This window comes from Paramormyrops kingsleyae, chromosome 12, assembly GCF_048594095.1.
Source record: "Paramormyrops kingsleyae isolate MSU_618 chromosome 12, PKINGS_0.4, whole genome shotgun sequence".
NCBI classification, from domain to species: Eukaryota; Metazoa; Chordata; class Actinopteri; order Osteoglossiformes; family Mormyridae; genus Paramormyrops; species Paramormyrops kingsleyae.
Window position 1 is genome coordinate 14,228,267 of NC_132808.1, and position 18,361 is coordinate 14,246,627.

The 18,361-nt window shown below is 43.1% G+C and overlaps 1 protein-coding gene across 4 annotated transcripts; it reads left to right on the top strand.

The window, feature by feature from the left end:
* Nucleotides 1-1,512: 1,512 nt before the first annotated feature.
* Nucleotides 1,513-17,922, top strand: LOC111856446 (solute carrier family 12 member 6-like). Of its 4 annotated transcripts, XM_023836410.2 has the most exons (25): nt 1,517-1,691; nt 2,939-3,471; nt 5,339-5,430; nt 6,610-6,738; nt 6,814-6,960; nt 7,407-7,461; nt 7,982-8,112; nt 8,626-8,861; nt 8,961-9,214; nt 9,562-9,726; nt 9,981-10,079; nt 10,297-10,354; nt 10,492-10,666; nt 10,756-10,874; nt 10,997-11,095; nt 11,178-11,297; nt 11,705-11,809; nt 11,923-12,091; nt 13,414-13,609; nt 13,701-13,870; nt 14,147-14,278; nt 14,400-14,507; nt 15,652-15,872; nt 16,066-16,199; nt 16,635-17,922. In XM_023836410.2, the coding sequence occupies exons 2-25, from the start codon at nt 3,249-3,251 to the stop codon at nt 16,724-16,726; spliced, it is 3,429 nt and encodes a 1,142-aa protein (XP_023692178.1). In that variant the 5' UTR covers nt 1,517-1,691; nt 2,939-3,248; the 3' UTR covers nt 16,727-17,922. The 4 variants fall into 4 exon arrangements, with proteins under 4 accessions (XP_023692175.1, XP_023692178.1, XP_023692179.1 ...); XM_023836407.2 differs by having other exon boundaries at nt 1,513-1,691; nt 6,610-6,960; XM_023836409.2 differs by lacking the exon at nt 1,517-1,691 and adding an exon at nt 2,334-2,458 and having other exon boundaries at nt 6,610-6,960.
* Nucleotides 17,923-18,361: the final 439 nt, after the last annotated feature.

Here is an 18,361-nt window from a genome sequence, read left to right on the forward strand (position 1 = left end):
AATGTGATTTCTTGATATGCATGCAACCAATATGGTTTCTAATCACAAAAGGCTCAAAATAAGTTTTATAGGCCACCCTAATTAGAAACCATGTAAATATTTCACTTGGCTTTTAAGTGTAATTGTGCATCATTCAGTCCAAACCTATGCAACAAATTGGGTTGCTTTAAACCTGATCCTTCGGCATGAGTAGAGATGTCACTGTTGTTTGGACTGACAAGAAAATAGATATCGTCATATCTCTTAGACCCACAGGTAGAAATAAGTGGAGTAGGCTACTGAGGGTGTGCCAGGTTGTAGCAGAATTTTCCCAGATTTGTGCAATTTCCCAATCCAGTGACTGAATACTTTAAGTCGATAAATATGTATTTCAAAGGAAAGCCATTATTCACAGGCAGCACCAAAAGAGAATGTTCTGGACAGCATTTTATTAAGCAGAAATACAGTAATACAAGTTGCAGTCTTTTGACCAATTATCAATTTCAGCAACAGGCCGACAATGAGAAACAGCAGGAAAAGACTGAAAGGAAAAGGGAGTGAGATTTTAGTGGTAATCATACAAATACATTTGATACCATGTGGAAAAAATAAACATTTGACCCACTTGATTTAACAATCCACTAACTTTTCAGAGTTAACAGTAAGGAAATTAGGTCTTGACCAACAGTTCTGGCCAGCTCTCTTCCAGAAAAAGCCTGTATCTCATTAGTTTGTTGTGTATTGCTGGTCCTGCTACAGAAATGAAACTAAGACATGTTCCTTGTCATCCCACTCCTGTCAAACGTAGTTCAGGTATTAGAAAAGGTATTCTTGTATTTCTCAGTCTTTGTGTAGGAAACAAGATCACTGGGGCTAGCACACATCCAATATCTGCAATACGACATTCTGTCATAGACCAATTTGGCATTGTCCCCATTACCCTCTCCCAATATTTTCAAGGTTTTCTTATATATCTGGCCCAATTATCTGGAATTTTGACCACATATTATTGTAATAATCACAACACATATAATCTCTAGTCTTACCGTTACATTTCAAACACACTCTTAAACTGGCAACAACGTATGTACGCTAAAACGATTATGACTAGTAAACACCGCAAACACTGCATAGTTCCCACTCGTTCTCCATCAGAGAAATAGGTGTGTGAATATAACGATTAATAAAGTAAATATTCCAGTAGGAGATAAAACAATTAAATATGATATATTGCACTAACCCTCTCCCCCGCTACTTTGTTTCTAAAATAACCCAATCTGTCGTAACTCTGAAAACCCTGTGGCCTGTACTACGAAGCGGGGTTACTGTCTTATCGGGGTAACTTGTTGGATTTAAGGTAGTCTGGGCAAAATGTAAGTGAGTGAATATGAAGTCCATTTAAACTGTGGTACCTTAAATCCGGCAAGTTACCCCGATAAGCCAGTAACCCCGCTTCGTAGTACAGGCCACTGGAATTAATGGTTATGTTCTACCAGCAGCCCACGTGCGTAGAACTGCGCACGGAACAAAGCGAAAGAGGAAGTACAGGCCGGCGGCGCGCACGCCTGGATACCGAGGCGCTCGGCGGCGCGCACGCAGCAGCTCAACGGACACTGTACGCGGCGAGTGGACGCGCCTAGGATTCGCTGGAACCAAGAAGAGCAATGAAAATGCGGACACTGGGAACATAAGGCGCTAGTAGGAACCACTGGGTAAAAAGCATGTTTTCATCCATTTCGTAATGTAGTTGTACAAGGACAAACCGGCAAATCCTTAAGCGCGGAAGTTATTACGTTATATGAAATGAAAATAAATAAGCGGCAGGTTCGAGTAAAAAACAAGTTGGAATAAATCTGAAAGTACTGAGCTCTACTCAGCCGGCTGGAATTATACAGCCTCTATTGACTAATTTGTCTCCTTGATTGATTTTTATGGATAGCTAATTTACCTTATTGTAAGATACTGTTAGTACAATATGTCGCGAGATACATTTTTACGTTGCTTACACCGTATATAACTAATAAAAACGACAATAGCATATAACACACCTGGTATTTGAATTATATTGTAGGCTTGTTTAATCTGTTGGTTTAAGACATTTTTATTGTCTGGTTTTTAGTTGGTCGAAGCCAGAAACTTAAGCTCGCGTGCTTTATTGGGTTAACCGGCGGCGATATTTGCGTGTCTTCAAACCGCGTCCACCTGCCGGTCCCCAAATCCAGCGATGCACCGCCGCCAAATTGTTCATGAAAGGATTCCCTCGGTGTCCGACTGAAAGATACTCAGCGGCGGCGCAGACTGGCCGTCAGGCGTCCCGCCTGTGCGCTGCTCCCTGTCTGGGGACGCGTGCGACTCCGAGCGTTCGCCACCCCGGATGCCGGCGCCTCATTAGTCCCCCGGCGCGCAGATTGTCAAACATGTCAGCTTATGTACCCACGCCCTTACGCCGCGGTCTAGTGAAAACATGCGGGATTTACCGGTAAGACCCAAACCCCGACAAGCTTGCGATGCGCTCCTGCCTTTTTAAATAAATAATCTCTTACGCCGGCTGCTGCGGCAAACTGGCTGGAACCGCTTTGGTGTATTAGAGAAATAACATCTTACCGCAAGGAATCGGTCCCCGGCCGGACAGAACCGCCCGCTCCGGGGAGCTACGCCAGGTTGCAGCTCAATTCAGTTTTTCTGTGGGAATTTCACGGCGTTTTAAGTGACGGTGTGCTTGTAAGAATAGGACAATGTTATTTTTGTCTGACCATGACGGGCCACAAAAGACGGGGGACTGCAATGGTGCTGCTAACTGCACATGAATTTTTAGAGGTTAACATTTATATCCTCGCTTTTTAGTAGCCAGCTTAATGCTTTCTCTGAATATCTGGAATATCTGTGATTTACGTTTGATATTAACGTAATTCTTTGAATTTCTTTCACCCCCTCCCCGCCCCCACCCCAAACACAATAGCACCTTAATTTTGCAAAACCTGCAGGTTAATCTAACACTGATAAAATGTTGAACGAAACCATGACGGAGGAAGTACTCATTTCTCCGCTTAGGAGTATCTGCAGCAGTTAACTGCAGTACATCCGTACCACTTTAGTGCTAGCATATTCTGAACTAAAATTCCACTCAAAAAGTAGTTTATAATTACACTTTTATCCATCAGAATGAAGAGCCATAAATGCACACATAGTTATATGCCAGCAGAGAGATATAAACGAGTGTGAAAAGAACCTTTGCATAATCCATCCAGACACACTGACACATAATAGCAATGACTTCAGTACGGTTTACTGTGACGCCGACCAAAGCAGAGGACATCCCGGGCTTGTCGGACACATCGCCAGATGTGAGCTCTAGATCAAGTGGCCGTGTGCGTTTTGGATCCCGCGAGAGTGTGAGCCGCAGCGAGCCCCCGAGCGAAGCGTCTGGTGCAGTCACCACCTCCGCGGGAACCGCAGGGGCCGATACACCTGACCGGAGCAACACTGAGCAAGGTGAGAGAGCTGTCTAAGGAACTGTTTCTCATGCTAGTTTGTATTACACTTCATCTTTATTGCAATGTGACTGAAACTGTCATATACTTTGCCAAATGAATTGTGTACAGCAGCACACACGTGCATCCTCACATAGATGCATGCTAATGCAAATGAGTTGTAATTTAAGGTCTGTGATTTATGCTGATGACACTTCGACACAGGGGTTCTTCTAGGGCTGGGCAGTTAATTGAATTTTAATTTCAGTTATGATTTTGGCTTCCAGTGATTATCAAAACAAAATAATGGAGATGAAATGATTGTCGCATTTTGTTTCATAATGATGCTCCCATTTTGTCTTGTTATAAATCCAGTGCACCCCTTTCCAGCCCCTTTTTTATTTCTCTGTTGAATTATATGCTCAAGGAAATGTACTGTTAAAAAGACAAGTTTTTAAAATTAAAACTTCAATAAATACATGATATTTCGAATGGGTCGAGTCAATGAGTAATCGTGTTGAATAATCACGATGTTGATATTGACCAAAATAATCGTGATTGTGATTTTTGCCATAATCAGTCAGCTCTAATTTTATCGCTCTCTGAATATGGGTGAATGGAGGTGGTGGGAAGCAGGTTGGGTCTGTAGCGTCAGACCAGCATAAGATTGGAGCTTTAAGGCTGCTGTCCAGTGGCTCTTTACACATCTGTGTGTTACTTTGACCATGTGCTGTTGGAATGTGTCTGTTTGCTGCAGCTTAAGTGCTGAGGTGACTTATGCAGGGTACACTCGCAACCTGAAACGTCCTAATAGGATGCAAGCAAGCCAGCTGGCTGGCCTCTGCACCACCTGGTCTGGGCCAATGAGGAGACGATCCTGAATAGAGACCAATGCAGTAGTAGTTAGTGCAGTAGGTGTTTGCGTAGGATTCCATGTAAGGTTGTGTTGTATTCTTTAGAAAAGCACTCACTTTACAGTCCTTACAGTGTATGCCCAAAAGCATGTGGACAATGAAGCCATAACCATTGCTGACAAGTGTATTAAGAACACATTCACTCAATTTCCAGCAACAAACATTCGCTGCAGAATGGGCGGTTGTACAGAAGAGGTTAGTGACTGTCCACTTGGCGTCATCTTTCCAACAAGTCAGTTCACAAAATTTCTGCCCAGCTAGAGCTGTCCAGGTCAACTGAAAATGAGGTGATTGCGAAATGAAAATGTGTGGGAGAAAGTTCAGTTGTGAGGTGTTAGGACACACAAGCAAATAGAAGTTATCTACATAGTCTGTCAAATAAGTTAGTGGTGTTGCTGTGGGTTGTGCTGACGCAAAACAGTGCCAATAAAACACTTGCTTTTGATCAATAGTGTCTCTATTGAATCTAAAATATTTCAATACATTAGAATACAGATATCTTTTGGTGACTGATTCTTGCTTGGTTTTCTTCTCCTCACTCATCTCTGTTAAATTTCTCACAAACGTACCAGACTGAAAAGATGAAAGTGATTACGATTGGCTCATGCATGCATGTAGAGCTCATGCAAAAGTAGCAGTGGTAAACTTTGGACTATTTTTTTTTTTAGTTTTTTCTTTTTTAAAACATGCCTTAAATGATATTGAAAAGGAACAATCATTAGGATTGCAAAAGATGTTTTGGCGAATTTAGCTTATGGGTAGCCAATTTCGCACTTTGAGTGTTGTTCCCTGGACTTTCTAAATCGGATAAATGATTTACTAGAAAAAGAAATGAAACACTTTCTCCTTCCAAGGTGATTTGACTATTACGAGATGTTTAGATTTTGACCAATGAAAGGGATGTTTTAATCAGTGTCTAAGAAGTGTGCTTTTATTCCTCTGTAATATTGTTTCTGTCTTTCATTTCCCATGCAGATGGCCACGGAAAGCTGTCCAATGTGTATATCAATAACTCGCACAGTGTGGATGACGATGACTTTTATGATAGGAACTTGGCTCTGTTTGAGGTCAGTAGGGGAGCTTTTTCCGTCTTATTACCTGATTTGCCGCAGTAATTTGCTCTCTGTGGACTGTACCTTGCTTTTGCTTCTTTCAGTGTCTTATCAGTTTGTATATATTTTACTGATTTGCCTTGTCAGTTCAGTCCACTTGGCTAGTATATACTGCGTAATCTCAAGGCTGGGCAGAAGATTTACTGGCTTGATTGGCATGCTGTCAGCTATAGTAAAAGCTTTTGCGGACAAGTGTTTCAGTAGCAGACTAGAACACTGACAGAATAATTTACTTGGAAGCTGTAGTTATTTTATGCAGTTGTCTTTAGCTTATGTAAAATTATACATTCAGTTTTTCTATGGTTTTCATCACTGCATGCTTCTGCATTGTTCCTGTTGAAAAACCTGTCACAAAATCACAGCTTGCTTAAAAATAAGCAAAAGGCTGAAGTCAGCGGCACTATAATGAAAACATTAGGGACCACGAAGATGGCTTCAATGGTGTTTAAAAAAACATGTTCTTTATTCCCTGAAATTGTTATACGATGCAAGATACAGCAGGCAAAGCAGCATTGTGTGTTGTGTTTAACATTATGGGCGTTAAAACCCACTAGAGGATTCACCACCAGCTGTTCAATCAATCAGAGTTTCCAAGCAGAAGATTAGGAGTCATTCGGAAATATGGGTGCTGTGTTTAATGCTGGTGGGAGATGAAAATAAAAATCAAACTTGCTGTTGAAAGATGAAAATTAATATACAAAGACCCACGATAGTGATGACACAGATTGTTGCTATAGAGATGTATTCAAGCTGACCGATATTGAAGGCTATAAACTTAAGAAACTTTGTTTCTGTACCAGGTGTACTTGGTAACCTAGGAAAGCATATTTCAACGTGTGAAATCGGTATGGTCTGTATAAAATAGAGATCGGCTGTTAACCTTAATTGTTAATCTGGATGATATTGGTTCAGTTTTTGCACTGTGAAAATGTTTCTTCTGTTGTTATTCTGCATATATTAAAGTCATTTTCTCTGGGACATTTAAATGGTACCTGTTAAATTCGGTGTACCAAAAATCAGTCTTGATGTTATTTACCTTCTATGCTGTCCCTCCTGTGCTGTGTCCAGGCAGTGTTACGTGGTAACAGAGTGTTGATCGGTGATGCTACACTCTCTGTACTTCCCTTTTCCTAGGAGGAGATGGACACCCGGCCAAAGGTGTCGTCACTTCTCAGTCGTCTGGCCAACTACACTAACCTGACACAGGGGGCCAAGGAGCACGAGGAGGCGGAGAACATCGGTGAGAAGAGGAAGCCCAGCAAGGTGCCTTTTCCACGCCTCTTCCCACTTGCAGTCATCAATCCTTCTCCCGGCCCTGACATCCTGTCTCTCAACCAGGCTCCCCAGATGGGTACCTTCATGGGCGTCTACCTGCCGTGTCTGCAGAACATATTCGGCGTCATCCTGTTCCTGCGACTCACCTGGGTGGTGGGAACAGCCGGGGTGCTGCAGGCAGTCTGCATCGTCTTCGTCTGCTGCAGCTGCGTCAGTGTCACGCCCAGTGTGGCAGTAGACATCTCACACAACTTTATACACCTACATCTGTTCACCATTTTTACATCTCCACCTACCCAGATAAAGGATCGTAAAACCTTGCCATACATGAACAGACATGTCCCTGGCTAGACTCGTCTGTGTCTATGGCGAAATGTTTTGACTGTAGGCTATGTTTTTTTATAATACCATCTAAATAATTTCTGACCCAAATACTTGGATGTAATGTGTAATATCCATGTGTATAATACGATGTGTAGATTTCATGCCACACTTTTGTACTCTTAAACACTTGAGTGCAGTCAGTTATGCATAGCACAGTAGGTGAATACACATGCCGATCATACATTCATGCAAATGTACATTTTCTTTTTAAATATGCCACTTAAAATGATGATTTTAGTCTTATCACAGGACGACAATCTCTCTCTCCCCAGACCATGTTGACCGCCATCTCTATGAGTGCTATTGCTACTAATGGGGTGGTACCCGGTATGTATTTCCTACATTCCCATGTAGTGATTTTAGCATAGGTGGTGTGCAGATCTCCTGCTGAGCATGAAGCTGTTCTTTTTTCTCTGTGGTTAGATGTTTGCCTACTTCAAAACAAGGTTGCTACGTGTAGCTGATGTATTTATAAAAAGTTCCGCTGCCTCCATGCCTTTTGTGTATATATCCACAGTGGACTGTTATCAGGAGCATAGCGTTTCTCACTAGAAATGTGTGAAGTTCATCTCTGCTTACAGACGCTACTCTAACACTGTTACTCTGTAGGTAGTTATAACGGCACTCTATATTGTGATACTATATAATGATACTAATGTCCATCTTTACTGCTGTGTAATGATACTAATGTTCATCGATCTTTCTCTTGTTCTTCACTTTTCCAATTCCCTGTTTTTTTTTCTTGCCCCGTCCATCCTTTATCCCATATCTGTTGTTGTTCTCTATATGCCTTATTCTGTTTCGTTTTCTGATACCCCCATCCCACCTTTTCCTGTTCTCTCTCCAGCGGGGGGGTCCTACTTTATGATCTCTCGATCCCTGGGTCCAGAGTTTGGGGGGGCGGTGGGGCTGTGCTTCTACCTGGGCACCACCTTCTCCGGGGCCATGTACATCCTGGGCGCCATCGAAATCCTTCTGGTGGGAGAGCCTTCGTTGTCCTCACCACCACCATAATCATCGCCATCTTCACCAAAATTGTGTTTTTGCTCTGACTGACTTTAAAGATTGTTAGAATTCAGCTCCTGCACTCATACTACCTGCCACTTCATCCTTGGTCTCCCCATGTGCTGGAACTATCACTTTAGTAAGCTCTGTGGTGCTGTTTGTGTGTTTGTCTGCGCGCATGCATCGCAGTGCTCTGTAGCAGGGTGTGCCGTGACCTCTTGACCCCTCTAGCTTATCCTGTTGTCTTCTTGCCCAGCTTTGCTTCTCTGTGGTTGTTCCTTCTTATTTTTACCCTCCTTCACTCTGGTACCTTGGAATCACTGTGTCCATAGCATGCTTTGGATAAATCACCCATCAACTGATGAGTAATTGTGGATGGCATTAGTTATAAGGCTAAAATGACATCGCTCCTTCTATATCCTCATAATCTCTCTCCTCTCTTCCTTTATTTCCCTCTCCCTTCATTCACCCTTGCCCTTTTCTCAGACGTATATCACACCTTCTGCGGCCATATTCCATGATGAGGATGGTGATGGGGCAGCCAGATTGAACAACATGCGAGTATATGGCTCCATTTTTCTGCTGCTCTTGTCCACCCTGGTCTTCGTGGGCGTCAAGTATGTCAACAAGCTGGCGTCCATCTTCCTGGCCTGTGTCATTGTGTCCATCCTGTCCATCTACACCGGCGCTCTGGTCTCCGCCTTTGGCCCACGGGGCTCCAAGTGAGTTACATGACCATATATTGACCACATAGCAGCATTTTAAACATGGAGTTGCGTTGGAAGGAACCTCTTACATGTGGTTGTCTCTGTTCTTGCCAGTGTATGCTTCTTGGGAAACCGCACCCTATCAGCCCACGCGTTCCCCGATGGGCGCTGTGCAAAGAAATGGGTGCAGGACAGCCTGGTGCTGAATGACACGACCATGGGTCTAGGCCCAACGGAGAACACAACTGACCTCTGGGCCAACTTCTGCAAGGGTCCAGAGCTCGACGCCCCCTGCGATGACTTCTTTGCCCACAGCAACACAACCACCAATTTCAGCATCCCAGGGCTCGCTAGTGGCGTTATTGCTGGTACCTGACTGACGTATCCATAAGTGTTCGCATGCTTCTGTTGCCATTGCATTGCCGCTGCAATTGAAGCACAGCTTTCATAGAAACTTAATCGGATGATCGTTCTTCTTCAATTAGATGAATGAAGCTGAAAATCATGTGGTTTCAAGAGTGGTGTCATTTCCCTATGGAAACAAAATGAAGAAAAATATGGTTTTCGATAAATCGTATCAGGACATTCATTAGGTTTGAGTAGTTTGCTTTAGTGAATGATAGTATTCCGACTTAATATTGCTGATATCTATAGGGAAACGCGATGTATCTAAATAAGTTCTAAATTCTCTATACTCTTTCCTTTTTCATTTTAGACAACATGTGGAGTTCTTACCTCAGCAAAGGGGAGGTGCTTGAGAAGCCATCAGTCTCCTCTCCCGGCATTCCACACCCAGTGACCAATCAACATCTTTATGTCATTGCTGACATCACCACGTCTTTTACAGTATTGGTGGGAATATTCTTTCCTTCTGTCACAGGTAGTCCCTGGTTTTTTGACTTTGTAATGGGAAAAGAAATTAATAATCAGAAAACTGGATGACAGTTATTGCAAAACACCTTCACACACCATTTTTAGCTTCTGATAGTTGGATTAGAATTTGTATATTTTCTTCTAGATGGTCACTGAAAATGTACTTAAATGTTTGTAAGTGTTTCAGCTGTATGTTCATCGCAGCTCAGACATTCAAAGCCAGGGCTTCCCTCTCCTCTTGCTGTCTCTCCCTTTTTATAGGCATCATGGCTGGCTCCAACCGGTCTGGGGATCTGAAGGATGCCCAACGATCCATTCCTATAGGCACAATCCTGGCCATCCTTACCACCTCCCTTGTCTGTATCCTTCTCCTGCACCCCCACCATCTTCATAGATTCCCCTCTCCCTCATACAGGCCTTCATAGTCTTCCTCATGGTTAATCTCCTTCACCTTCTAATTTGGCTTTCCTTGTCACTCTTTTTCCCTTTAAAATTATTTAGTTGAAGTGAGTGGTGGCTTTTGTGTTTCTGCATCATGTTTACTTTTAAGGGCTTTAGTCCTCAACACTGGAGTCAGATCTGAGCAGTGTGGTCCTTTTTGGCGCATGCATTGAAGGAGTGGTCCTTAGAGACAAGTGAGTGCACTGTGTGGCTGTGTGTATGAGTTTGCCAGATCTGTTGTGAGACTGTCGGACACACGATCATTATTAGCCTGGGAAAAGGCTGAGTGGTGTACGTTGATTAAAAGATTGTCTCTTTGATGCCCCTACAGATTTGGGGAGTCAGTGCAGGGACACTTGGTAGTTGGCACTCTTGCCTGGCCTTCTCCCTGGATCATTGTGATTGGCTCCTTTTTCTCCACATGTGGTGCCGGCCTCCAGTCACTGACTGGGGCGCCTCGCCTACTGCAGGCCATCGCTAAGGACAACATAATTCCCTTCCTGAGGGTCAGGCACCACGTCATCATTCCCCCTCTCTCCCGTTTTGTCATTTCTTGTTGTCCGTAAGTATTTAAAACGTCTCTGCTGTGTGGCAGGTGTTCGGCCACGGAAAGGCGAATGGTGAACCGACATGGGCTCTACTTCTGACAGCGCTGATAGCTGAACTGGGCATCCTCATCGCTTCACTGGACCTCGTTGCCCCCATTTTGTCAATGTGAGTGTGTGTGTGTGTGTGTGTATGTGTGTGTGTGAGTGTGCGCACATACATGCACGTATGCTCCTGTCTGTGCTGATGAATGGGCACATGTGCTAAGACTTCCCGCCTCTGTTTTTCAGGTTCTTTTTAATGTGTTATTTGTTTGTGAACCTGGCCTGTGCTGTACAGACCCTGCTGCGGACACCCAACTGGAGACCACGCTTCTCTTACTACCATTGGTACTGACATGCTCTACCTCCCAGATAGTCTCACTGCCGCAGGCACACATGTGGGAATAACTCTGTTTTTGTCTTGCTTTAGGACCCTGTCATTTTTGGGTATGATGATCTGCCTTGCCCTGATGTTCATATCATCATGGTACTATGCCATTGTCGCCATGGTGATTGCTGGCATGATCTACAAGTACATTGAGTACCACGGGTGCGTTACCATAGAGACCATTTAACTAGAGTCGTCAGTATTTTGATTTAGTGACGTGTGTACCTTGCTGTTTGTAGATTTAATTAAAAAGTCATTCTTCTGGAATTAATGGTATTTCTAGTTATGAAAGTAAGTACCTAAAATATAAGAAGATTTGCAAATCATTGGAAAAATCCTCATTTGATCAGAGATTAGGGGTGTCCACACATACCCTATGGTACTTTTGGGTTCACATCTCCAGTTCGTTAATTTTGACTAAAGCTGACTTAGAACTCAAACCCGATCCATTGTTTGGTGTGACTGGGTACCTGTGCAGCTTAATTGTTTACTTTTGTCTGTGTATATTGGGCAGAAATATGTGCAGGCTTGTGTAGAAGTTTAATGTTGTGCTTGTCTTTGTGCTCCAGGGCTGAAAAGGAATGGGGGGACGGCATAAGAGGCCTGTCTCTCAGTGCAGCTAGATATGCCCTCCTTAGGCTGGAGGAGGGACCACCACACACCAAGAACTGGAGGTATAACACATGATTTGTCCATCACAGGTTATATTTTAAGCTTTCATACTGTACAGGACACTCGTTAATTGTCCTGTGTTCCCTCCTTTCTGTTGTGCTGGCTCCCCCTGCAGGCCCCAGTTGTTAGTGCTGCTGAAACTTGATGAGGATGCCCATGTCAAGTCCCCACATCTTCTCACCTTCGCCTCTCAGCTGAAGGCTGGGAAGGGCCTTACAATTGTGGGCACTGTCATCTCTGGGAACTTCCTCCACTGCTACGGGGATGCACTTGCAGCTGAACAGGTTATTCTTTTATAATTTATTTTTTATTTTTTTGGTAAGACTTTACAGTAAGGCTCCCTTTTGCCAGTTACAAAGGTAGTAACTCATTAAAAAAAATATATATTGTAACTATTGTATTTAACATAAACAATTGTGTATGAAGTGTTACGACCTAATTAATAACCTGATTATAAACTGTTCATATTTCCTATATAAGGATAACCTTATTGTAAAGTGGTATCTCTTTTCCTCGTGTATTTCACTTGGATTATGTGGTGGGTGGTGACCGGGCAGTGGCTAGCACAGTTGCCTCACATCTCAGGGACCAGGGTTGCAGTCTCCACCATGGCTCCATGTGTGAGCAGTTTGCATGTTCTCTCTCCTCTGGGTATCCCCGTTTCTCCCCACAATCCAAAGACATGCTGATGTTAACCAGAGTTCCTGATTTGTGTGCATGTGTGAGTGAAAGTTATGTGTGTGCTCTGGGATGGGTTGGTGCCCCATCCTGGGTTGGTGCCCCATCCTGGGTTGGTGCCCCATCCTGGGTTGGTGCCCCATCCTGGGTTGGTCCTTGCCTTGTACCCATAGGCTCTGGACCTGCTGTGACGAGTGGTTTCAGACAATGGATGAATGGATGGATTAGGGCTGGACAATAATTCGATATCAATATATATCGCGATATAATTTTTTTCAATAACGGTGATACGATTTTTAAACACATTTCCGATATTTCGATATACATATATACTGTATCATATAATATACAGTATATGAATAATCAGCCTGTTTTAGTTTAAATGGAAATATATTATTGTTAATAAGCTGAGTTTTTATTATATATATTATATATATTATATATTATATTTTATTATTATTGTTAATAAGTCTGAGAGTTTTATTTATTTGATAGTTTATTTCACATTTCTTGTTTGTAAAGGCTAAATACAAATAAAAAGTGAACCTTATTTTTTTTTGTACTGTTTTTATTTAAAAAAAAAATATATATAATTTTAATAGGAGGAGCCTGGAGGTATTATAGACTTTGCAAATTCAGTTTGCAGACATCCATTGTGTGTGTCCTCGTCAGTTTTTTCCTGAGGCTTTTTAATATTGTCCATATCGATATCAGAATTATATCGTATCGACCAAAATTAAGAAATATATCGTGATATAAATTTTTGCCATATCGTCCAGTCCTAGGATGGATTATGCAGCACTTTGTGATGTCATTCTTCATAGGCAATTACTATTTCTGTTGTTCTTTCACTTCTCACACAGATGCTGTGTCATACTCTAGGACTGACTTGTCCTTGCCCCTGTCCCCACATTTTCTTTATTTTTAGACACTGAAGAACTTGATGGAGCAGGAGCGGGTGAAGGGCTTCTGCCAGTGTATCATATCCCAGAAGCCGCGTGAGGGTATCAGTCATATGATACAGTCCAGCGGCCTGGGCGGCATGCGGCCCAACACGGTGGTGATGGGCTGGCCACATGCCTGGAGGCAAAGCGAGGACCCGCAGTCCTGGAAGACCTTCATTAGTGAGTGTGGAGGAGCCAGTGAGGAAGGAGGGGGTTCCCAGTTGATTTGTCAACATGTTTCAGTAACGGCGGACCCCTCTTTATATGGCAGACACTGTGCGTGTGACCACAGCGGGCCGCCTAGCACTGCTGGTGCCCAAGAACATCTCGCTCTTCCCCACGAACAGCGAGTGCTGCACCGAAGGCACCATTGACGTCTGGTGGATCGTCCACGATGGTGGCATGCTCATGCTACTGCCCTTCCTGTTGCGACAGCACAAGGTCTGTGCCTGCCAGATGCTCACGATGTCCAGTATCATGGAACATCATGCATAATCTAACACAGGCCTATGCAACATGGCAGCCATTTCTAGTTGAAGCTACAGGGAAGCATTCAATCATGTTAATAATGCAAGACAAGTAATTTAGATGCTTACTTGTACTTTGTCTTTGGGAAATTAGAGAACATATGTTAACATGCGGCCATGAAAGAAAGAAGAATGATGACTCGTGAATGGATTTGTGCAGCTGTAGTGTTTCTTCCCTGTCCTCACTCAGGTATGGAAGAAGTGTGGCATGCGAATCTTCACAGTTGCCCAGATGGAGGACAACTCCATCCAGATGAAGAAGGACCTGGCAACATTCCTGTACCACCTCCGCATCGAGGCAGAGGTGGAGGTGGTGGAGATGGTAAAGTCATACTTTACTCTTCCGACTTTTATGTTTTGTTACACTTGTGAATGTGGTTCTTTAATTTCACCTATTTCCATATGGTGTCTTCCTGTCCTGTCTCCTGTCTCCTGGCTGTCAGCATGACAGCGACATCAGTGCCTACACATATGAGCGAACGCTCATGATGGAGCAAAGGTCCCAGATGCTCAGACAGATGAGGCTTTCCAAGTCGGACAGAGAGCGGGAGGTGAGCCATCCACTGCAGTCACATTCTGAATGTTGTTCCTCTGTTTCACTTTCATAACTCCCCAGTTATTTCATTTGTAAAGGATGCATTTGAGCTTTGATGACATAAGTCAGGGGTAAGCAGTCTTATCGACTAGGGCCAGTGTGTGTGCAGATGGAATTAGACAAATAGCATACTCTTGGCTATGAAGTTGATGATGGATATCAATATGTACTGATAAATAATGTCAAATTTGATTTATTGAAGGTTACTTGTGGAGTTCCACCAAGTTCAGTGCTAGGCTCTAAGTTATTTATACATTTGTAAAGTGTCTAAATTGTTAACATTTGTTTTATTTGCTGACGACACTAATATGTATTGCTCCGGGAAAAACTGCCGCTGAATACAGTAAAAAGTGAATTGAAAATCTTAAAGAAATTGTTTTATATAAATAATCTACCATTGAATTTAAGTAAAACAGTTTTTATTGTGGAATCAACAAATCATAAATCAAGTTAAAATTATGATTGACAATGTTGAAATAGAAAGAATATGTGAAAATGAATTCCTAGGGGTGATAATCGGTTAGAAATTATGTTGGAAACCACACATAAATAATGTAAAAACTAAAGTGTCTAAACCATCGCTATATTACATAAAACTAAAGATATCTTGTATCTGAATTCACTGTATATTCTGTACCTACTGCTTGGAGGTATGGGGAAACACATACAAAACACATACAAAACCAGCACAATTCCTGTGTGTGCGCGTGCGTGTGTGTGATTGCCTCCCATTCAAGTCCCAGGGCAGGGAAATGGAAGGTAGTGTAGCTATAGGGCCCTTCAGTGTTTGCGGTGTTAATGTGCTCCTTGTACTTGTGGCTCTAGGCATTCATGTAGCTTTTATGGAAAGGATACGATACCCATATGGATACTGCTTCAGTGCTGGTTAGTCATTCCATTTGGATGGATACTGCTTCAGTGCTGGTTAGTCATTCCATTTGGATGGATACTGTTTCAGTGTTGGTTAGTCATTCCATTTGGTTTTTGGAGTTTTTTGTCCAGAATTTAGGGAAGTGGGAGTTAACCCCAACCCTGGAACCATGCAGAGTAGGAGAGGAGTGGAGGTTGGGTTGGTATAAGTGTGCCAGTCTCTCCATTAGGCCCAGCTGGTTAAGGACAGGAATTCCATGCTGCGCCTCACCAGCATCGGTTCCGACGATGATGACGACACAGATGGGGGACTGGAGAGGCCTGGGGGTGGGTCAGCATCTGAGCACCGGCGGGTCCACATGACCTGGACTAAGGAGCGGGCGCTGCAAGTCCAAGCCCAGTCTGGCTGTAACACTCCAGAGGGGTTCCGAGACATGCTGAACATCCGGCCGTGAGTCCGCTTATTACAGTCCACTTCTGAATCCTGCTGGTGTTGAATATTATAAAATTGATAACACATTTACTGTCGGCATCTTATTGCCATACTTTCATTTAGATTCTACTCTTCAGTCTCAGCATTGGACACCATGTAATTGTGTCTGCAGTGAGTGGTGTGTGTTTGTGTGTGTGTGTGTGTGTTACAGGGACCACTCGAATGTCCGGCGCATGCATACTGCTGTCAGGCTCAATGAAGTCATCGTCAACAAGTCCCATGATGCTCGATTGGTTCTGCTTAACATGCCAGGGCCCCCCAGAAACACAGATGGTGATGAGAACTGTATCCTTCGCTCTGTTCACTTTGGTCCCTATATGTTCCTCAAGGTGAAGATTCACATACAGTGCCTGGCAGGCCTGAGACCACAACCTTTAAGCCAGGGGTCACCAACCTTTTTGAAACTGAGAGCTACTTCACGGGCACTGAGCCATACGAAGGGCTACCAGCTTGAAACGCCCTCCTAAACTTATCTAAACTTCATGTATAATAAACATGTTTTAAATGCTTTTTTTAGATATTGTAATTTTCAAATCTATATAAATCTAAATGTGATTAAAGAAGAATAATAACAGGATAAAATGACATTTTAGATGCTGCCTACTGTTGAGAGGTCTGCGGGTGACTCGTGGTCCTTGGGGGCATCCTGGTGCCCGCGGGCACCATGTTGGTGACCCCTGCTTTAAGCGATACAGTAGATTTCCCTTGACTCTGTTGCAGACATGGAGTTTCTGGAGGTGCTGACAGAAGGTCTTGAGCGTGTCTTGTTGGTCAGAGGGGGAGGAAGTGAGGTCATCACTATCTATTCCTGATGACCCCACAATGGATAGCAAAGCAACACCTGGTCTCCCGTAAGGTGATGGTGAGGTGGAAGAATGTGGCCCTTTTTTCAGACACTGGACAAAAAGTCATTGTATTGGCTGGGTTTCTGGGAGTCCCCCTCTTTACAAAACAGGGTCTTTATTTTTTGATATTGAAACATAGTACTGCGTAATGAACCCACTTAAATGTTTGTCAATGTATTGTCTGTCTGATTCAGATTACTTTCATCAAGGACCCCTCACAAATTAGTGGGTCTGTTATAATGGACCACTGAATAGACCACGGTTTGCAGAATGTCTTAAAGGCAACTACAGTTAATCATGGCTTATGGTAGCATACTGCTAGAGCTGACATGGAGTGGCACACAGTAGAAGACTAATGGGCATTCAGGGGATTAAGGGGATTCATGCAACATGAACCCCTACCATGAGTCTATGCATAAATCCACTTTACTGTTGCATGTTCCACTGAGGTGTGTTTGCATCAGCAAATGAATGTGGTGTGTCCGTCCATGCATTTGCCTTGTTTCCTGAGTGTGTTCAGTCATTGTAGCTGACCCCCCACACTCTATATTCAACTACAATCTCTTGACAAAAAGGTTATATTTTAATTGTGATATAAATATCTTCTTGCTGGAGGCAATTTGGTGAAAAACTCTGCTGTAACTGCTGCTCTTGTCCATTATTCCTACTGTATCTCACTCCCTGAATTGTCCACCAGGGGGCAATATGTCTATAAACCCTGCTGTGACTAACTCTGCTGCTTCCACCATTCTGGCTCTTGCATGAAACAGAGCAAAAGATCAGTCTGATCTTCAGCTGAAGGATGTTCATGTTGCGCTGTCTGAAACCATGCGCTTGAGCCCTGGGCTCTGCCCATATCTCTGTTTAACCTGCTGAGTGACCAGGTTTCAGGTGCCACTTGCTTCCTGCCTTGGCTAAAGAGACACTATCCAGTGTCTCCCAGCTCTGATCCCGATAGTGATCACAGTGTTAACCCCCAAAGCTTTGGGGTGAACGGAAGGCGTTTGTTTTCCACAATGATTTAATGTGCAGGAAATGTACTTTTGTCCTCCACTTTTGATGTATATAAACATTTAAAAATTCCAGGTTTTATCTTTTTTTTAATTACTAGAATCAAAAAGTTCAAAGAATGGCAATAAAACCAGTTTTTGAAAAAAGCACAAGGCTTTCCTTTTTGTGTGTTACATTTGTCAATTACCTACCTTTTTTGCTTTCAGCATTTGCAGAACCTCCCCAGAAATTAACTCAGAGTGCAAAACGGCGCTGTGGAGTAGTCACTGAAAGATCCAACCAGAGTATCTGACCAGTCTGTCCTGCGTTTATATAGTATGTCAGGGTTTAGTTTTGTGGCATGCACTACATTAAGTCTTGGCTAAATATGGGTCATTGCATTTGGTGGCCTGTGTTAATACTTTAGGATGATGTCTGGAAACGTGATTGAAGGTTTGATTTTCTGTGGTTTACAAACTGGGTTACTATTATTTTGCTCACAAGACTCTGTCCTCTTAATAAAATCAAAATGAGTCAACACAACAGATATGATTACCCCTGCAGCCTTCATATCTTCCATTGGAAACTCCATACAAGAAGCCATATGAGATT

Coding starts and splice junctions, on each gene's coding strand:
- LOC111856446 (XM_023836407.2), top strand. CDS start 3,249: ATGACTTCAGTACGGTTTACTGTGACGCCGACCAAAGCAGAGGACATC. Junction 11,810..11,922: donor CCACACACCAAGAACTGGAG/GTATAACACATG, acceptor CTCCCCCTGCAG/GCCCCAGTTGTTAGTGCTGC. Junction 13,610..13,700: donor GTCCTGGAAGACCTTCATTA/GTGAGTGTGGAG, acceptor TTTATATGGCAG/ACACTGTGCGTGTGACCACA.